Source organism: Scleropages formosus, chromosome 16, assembly GCF_900964775.1.
Source record: "Scleropages formosus chromosome 16, fSclFor1.1, whole genome shotgun sequence".
Taxonomy (NCBI): Eukaryota; Metazoa; Chordata; class Actinopteri; order Osteoglossiformes; family Osteoglossidae; genus Scleropages; species Scleropages formosus.
The window spans coordinates 3769638-3775637 of record NC_041821.1 but is presented as its reverse complement, the minus strand read 5'-3'; the positions used below and the strand labels follow the sequence as shown (position 1 = coordinate 3775637).

General features: G+C 46.2%; 1 protein-coding gene across 1 annotated transcript in view; it reads left to right on the top strand.

The window, feature by feature from the left end:
* The first annotated feature begins 2899 nt into the window (after positions 1-2899).
* Positions 2900-6000, top strand: part of galntl6 (polypeptide N-acetylgalactosaminyltransferase like 6) — a 113645-nt gene continuing 110544 nt past the window's right edge. The window contains exons 1-2 of the mRNA XM_018735934.2: positions 2900-3194; positions 3676-3967. Coding sequence (XP_018591450.2) covers positions 3836-3967 — 132 coding nt within the window. The 5' untranslated portion in view covers positions 2900-3194; positions 3676-3835. The remainder of the gene's footprint in view (positions 3195-3675; positions 3968-6000) is intronic.

Below are 6000 nucleotides of genomic sequence, written 5' to 3'. Positions count from 1 at the left end.
AACCTCATTTTCTTTTTTAAACGCTGCCGATCTAATTCATCTTCCACAAATTCCACCTTTGCCTGTGCTGAACCTAACGAAATTCAACTTCTTCGCTGCCGGTGATAGATGATGCGGGGTCTCCGTAGGAGATCACACTGCAATAATGTGGAACGCTACGCTTGCGGACGCTACATAACGACACATATTACGTCCCGCAGGTCTTGCTGGATGTACAGTGACCGATCACATTTGGCACACATCTGTGAAACGATGGTAAAAGAGGGAAAATAACAAACTGCAGTCGAGATTTATGTTCTGGGTTCACTTCATAGCACCATCAGCTCCTTTTTTCCTCCAGGTTGAGGAGTCACCACAGACGAGCATTTGACACAGTTTTGTTTTAATTCAGTCGTAAACTCAGTATTGACTCACATTCATTTATTTAGCTGATGATTGCTTCCAAAGCAGCTTACAACAGTTTACCTGTTTATACACCTAGGTTACTTTTACTTGAGTAATTCAGGGTGAGTGTCATGCTTCAGAGTATTGTGGCAGGAGGGGGATTTGAACCAGCAGCCTCCAATTTCAGAGGCAGTGGCTGCAACCCCAGTACCACATGCTGCCCAACTTAATTATATTTGTGAACTTTTTGGGGTGTATATATCTACAGCATTTCGCTTTAGTGTGCACGTTGTGGTGATTACAGATGTTCAAATAATTTATAGCACCATCTATTGGTAATATTTAGAACTGAAGTCGAGGCCAGGAAAGGATACTAAGTACAGTACAGTATAATGCAGTACAGTACAGTACGCTGTGTCCCTTGGGGACAGTAGCTAAAAATAAACCGCTGACACATGTTGGAAGAATGAGTACATATTTTATTTCTGAAAGTACACTCATATTTTAAGGTACATTCATACTGCATTTTTCTTCCCGAGTTTGCTAGACAAGTTTTCCTGACAATATTTTGCCATTTCTGCAAAGCTCAGAGGCTGAATTTCCGAATGTAGGCATGCATGTTTTTTCCCTCATTAATCTTATATTCTGTCATTCTGTCGTCTTATTAAAAAGAAAACACTTCAAAGGCCATCTGCAGTGTTTCAGCCCAGATCAACAGTAAGCCCATCATAACAAATCAAAGTCAAGTGTGATCACCTTTTCTTCTCCATGAAGCTACGTGTGTAGCTTAAAGATGCAGCACAGAAATGCTGAGTAACGTGTTTTTGCTGGAAAAGCATCACTACACGGTCTTAGGAAAACTGCGAGAGTTTCTGCGTATCCAACATGAACTGGTTCACAGTAGATGTAACCCTCAGCATTGATTTTTCGCTCATGACTCTATTGTTTTACACCACCGTCATGGTATACATGTCCATGTGTAGCCCGGCAGCGTAACATGTTCAGTATTGCTGAAAACTAAGCATACTTTTAAGTATTGTTATTAAACCATGTCACATTTAATGAATGCAGTCTTTGAGGCACTTAAAAAGATGCACTGAGATGATAAAAATGCAGACCAGAATATTCCAAAATACAGAAGAGCATTCGTTAAAAGTGAATTACAGTACATGATGCATGAAGTGATTTGCCATTTTCTTGCTTTGCCTCTCCCCGAGAAACTGTTTAACGACACATGCTATAATATGTCAAATATACGGCCTTTGTGAAGCGCTTCTTATCAAGCAATATAGAGCCCATCTGTTTAATTGCACTACTTAACCACATAGCCAGAAATGGATATCACGTTTTCAGACATTCATATCTTTCTTTGGTTGTAGCTGATGTCGTTATCTAAAATGATTTATGTAGCTGCAAGTTGGCGCTTTATTCATTTGCAGTGAGGATCCAATAAATTCATCCAAAAATCTAGAAACTGAAGAGCATCCTTTTTCTTGTTAAGTAATGGTTCCTTACCCCTAAATACCCCGTGCTTTACTGTTACTGTCAGAGAAGCACGCACTGCTGCCCGACATTGGCTTCATCACTGAGGACACTGCTGCAGTAATTGGTTAACCAATGTGTGCGTGCTTGTGTTTGGTCACTGTTTCCCACTGGTTTGTGCTCAGAGTTTTTGAACAGCGCTGTCTGTCAGTGGTTCACCAACAGTGGGTGTGTCCCAGTGCTGCTTGTCATTGGTTGATCGACTGGGGTGTGGCCCAGTGTTGTTCATGATTGGTTGGTCATCATTGGGGTGTGTCACAGTGATATCTGTCATTGGTTGATTGACAATGGCACTTGTGCCAGCACCATCTGTCACTGATCAATGTACCATGGTAATGGAATTTGTCGGAGAAGAGAAATCTTTCTGAGGTTTTTGTCAGAAGTGACTTAGGGATTCTTTGTTCTGACTTTCCGGAACAGATGTCATTGTTTCTTTGCTATTTCCGTACATTAGAATGTCTGAAATGTCCAAACATGCAATTGGATATTTTTTTATTATTATTTCACACTTTACACAATGTTCACATGAACTAACAACATTTGTTTGGAGGATTTCCTTCATAAAATTATTATTATTATTATTATTATTATTATTACGTTGTATTATCCTACATCCTTAGAAAAATACAGCAACTCGATCACCTGAATGACACAGAATGGCATTCAGTGACATCACTGCTTTTTATTTTACTTTCTTTCTACTTTCCTAGAGGTAGTAATACTGTTAGGGTTACACACTGCAGTAGCTCTGTGGTGACTCCTCGTGCGTGTTTCCCATCACTGGCCGCTCACCGAGAACCACTTGTTCGTCCCGTTCACTTTTGTCCTCTTCCCCGGCAGAGCCCCGCGTTCACGAGCTGCACCGCGCGGCTTTCCTGCCGCGAGCGCGAGAGCCTGCGGGTTGTTGAGTCGGTCACACGTGCTTCGCAACGTCCGAAACGCGGGATCGTGCGGGGGGGGGGGAGGGGGCTGGGTTGCCTGGGCAGGGGGGCGGCGGAGAACGCGCGCGCGCGCGCGCGTCCGAGAAAGAGGGGAGGAGGATGACGCCTCCTTCCGCGCGTGGCAATGCACTCGAGGAGGGTCTCTCGTGCTCCCGAGTCGCTCCGCGAGAGCCCCCCGTGCGCGAGTCGCTGGGGATAGAGGGGTGCGAGCTGCTGCGCTGCGGGGCCGATGCGTGACTTCCGGCCGGACCGTCGTCGGGGCGTCGGTGGAGAGAGCGGGAGTCGCGCGACTGCAGCCGGAGCGCGACATGCCTGTGAGCCGTGGCTGTGAGTATCTCCTGCTCGCGCTGCCCGTCCCGCGACCCTCCGCGAGAAGAGCGTGAATGATGAGTGAGGGCGATCGTGGTCGTGGTCGCGCCCGCTGTGCCTCTCATAGTCGTCCTAGAGCATCGGATCTTTCGGCATCTTCTCCTCCTCCCGCTGTGGCCGGGCAGTCAGTGTGTCTCCGCTCCGTCCGTCCGTCCGTCCGCCTGCCCGCCGCGTCTCTCCTCTTGCGTTTCAGTGCGTCTCGCGTGTAGCTCAGCTCTCGCTGCGTTTCCTCAGTTCATCCTCCTGACTGTCCTCCCGTCTTCGGCCGCGTGCTGCTGCGATGACATCGGGAGCATGTGGATTCTCGGAACACCTGTGTGCGTGTCTGTGTCTGTGTGAGTGAAAGAAAGAGCTCTGCCGGGAGGCGCGTTCGTGATTTTTTTTTAAATTTATTTATTTATTTATTTATTTATTTATGTTGGTTTGTTTTCCTGTCCAGGTGAAAGTTTGCCAGGAGTTCTCGTGGAAGGCAGCTCGCGTGCCTCGTGCAGCAATTCGTGAGGAATTAAAACGCGTGGGAAGGAGGAAAAAGGGGGGATAAAAGGAAAGGGAAAAAAAACCCACGGGTGTTCATCGGAACCCCTGCGCTCCGGTCCACGATGAAACGGCGCCAGAAGCGCGTGCTGCAGATGGCCTTCCTCTTCACCGTGGCCCTCGTGTTCCTTCCCAACGTGGGTCTGTGGTCCCTCTACAAGGAGAGACACCTGATGAAGACGCAGGACGCGGCCCAGGTACGTGTCCAGGGCAAGAGCTCTCAAACTGCTTCTTTCTTTGCCACTTGGCTGCAAAAGCCACAGTCTACTTCTGCGAAGCGCATATGCTGCAGAGGATGGAGCGCGAACCAAAGTCTGAATGGTGCGAAACCCACATTGATTCGGGTGCTTGTCTGCGGTTCTCGGGTCACCCTTTGTACTCTGGTGTTTTCTTCACATTAGTTCTTGTTTTTATTCCCCACAAGTGGCATTGTCTCTCATTTCCGTGGGATATGTTGCTGTCTTAATAAATCAGAGTCTTTCACTCTGCCTGCTGTATTAGAGACGGAGCACAGTAATACACAGAGCTGCACAGCATATGTACAGAATTAATGTTACATTCCTGTGTTCCTGTCACCAACCTGTCACTGCGCTACACTGAAATATAGCTACTATGGCAGCAATCGACTGTCAGGCATTATTTCTCCAATACATGGATATGACCCGGTGCATTGTCTTATTTTTGATAGGCATATTGCAATATGATGACTACATCTTTAGTCTTTTGACAGGTTAACAGTGCACAGGACTGACTGGCAATATAGTGCATCGTACAAAACCCAGCAAAGCCTAGTAAATCAGTTTATATGAATCATGCATTAACTCTACGGTTATTGCCCAGTGATGCAAAACCCAGTGATTAAGGATATCATTACATGTTTTACTTTCCCTGTCCAAACAGTGTAAATTTCCAAGAGCCCTCCTGAACCAAGTTATCGGTAACAGCAATTTCAAATTGATCACTTGAGGTCAACAGCCATTTTTTGTCAGTCACACAAATAAAAGAAAGGGAATATTGAGTGTCACAGTAGTTATATGTCATTTTGCTTATGTTGGAACTGACTTTGAAAGTCAGGTGGTCTGTTTCGGTAGATCATTACTTGTTCTGTTATTTCTGTTCCAGTGGAGACTGATAGAAGAGTTAAGACTGAGTTTTCTTCCACTTTGCTAATAAGCTTTCCTCTGGTATGCAAGTAGAAAGTAAAATAATTTTGCACACTTCTCCTTGCAGAACGCAGGCTTGTTGGAATCCTATTTTAGGGTTTAGCGTTGGATTCGGTTCATGCTCCAGTTGTAGCGGACGGCAGTGTGTGCCGTCCCTCTGCGTACAGACTGGACATTCCTAGGAAAGGTGACACGAGATGGACATCAGTCGCCAGTCCAGGTGGTGCAAAGCACACGCTGCACCTGAGCACGATTGTAAAAAACTGTAAGTCCTGTGTCTCTAAATGGGTTTCAGAGTGCTGCAAATCACGTCTCAGGACATCTAGAGAACCAGCTATGGTTTTCCACCATCACCAGGATCTCACTTATTGGAACACCTGTAATATCAGGAGACGTGTTATATCTGCTTCAGGAACACGGATGCCAACAGTACTGGAAGCGTAAGTGAAAAATGTGCAGCGGTGCATTAGTTATGCTTGCAGAATAGCATTGTGGCTGCATAGCACTGAACCACAGGTACCAGGCTATACTTTGAAAAATTCTCGAAAGCTTTTATCAAATTGCTGGAGCGTGGTGTCTGGGCAGAGTCGAGCTTGACAGGCGAAGGCATTTATCTTTCATGCAAAGAGGTCAGTGAAGAGACCCTAATGATGGAATACAGCTTTTAAAATGATAAATGGTATGAGTGGTCACAGTTCTTGTTATTCCCGCTCAGTCCTCTTGATCAGTTACTCTGTGTTCCTTCCCTGCCTCCCCTCATGTGAACATTTATGTGGCGCTGATGTGAGAGCGGGTAGCAGATCCACAGAGAAGCGAACACCAAGGGTACAAGTTAAAGGCACGCGTTTGGGAATCCGCTCATCCTGGCATCATCCCAGCCTGGCAAAAGTCAAAACAGCTTCTAGAACATCCCTGTCCTTCTCCATGGGACTCGCAAGCTTTGTGGTCGTAGGTGTGCGCGCGACGACTCTTCGCAGTATGAAGTTATCCAGCCGTTTTGTTGCCACGGCGCTCGGAGTATGTTTACCTTTCTGTACAATACGGCGGTAATTTATCCATCGCAGCTC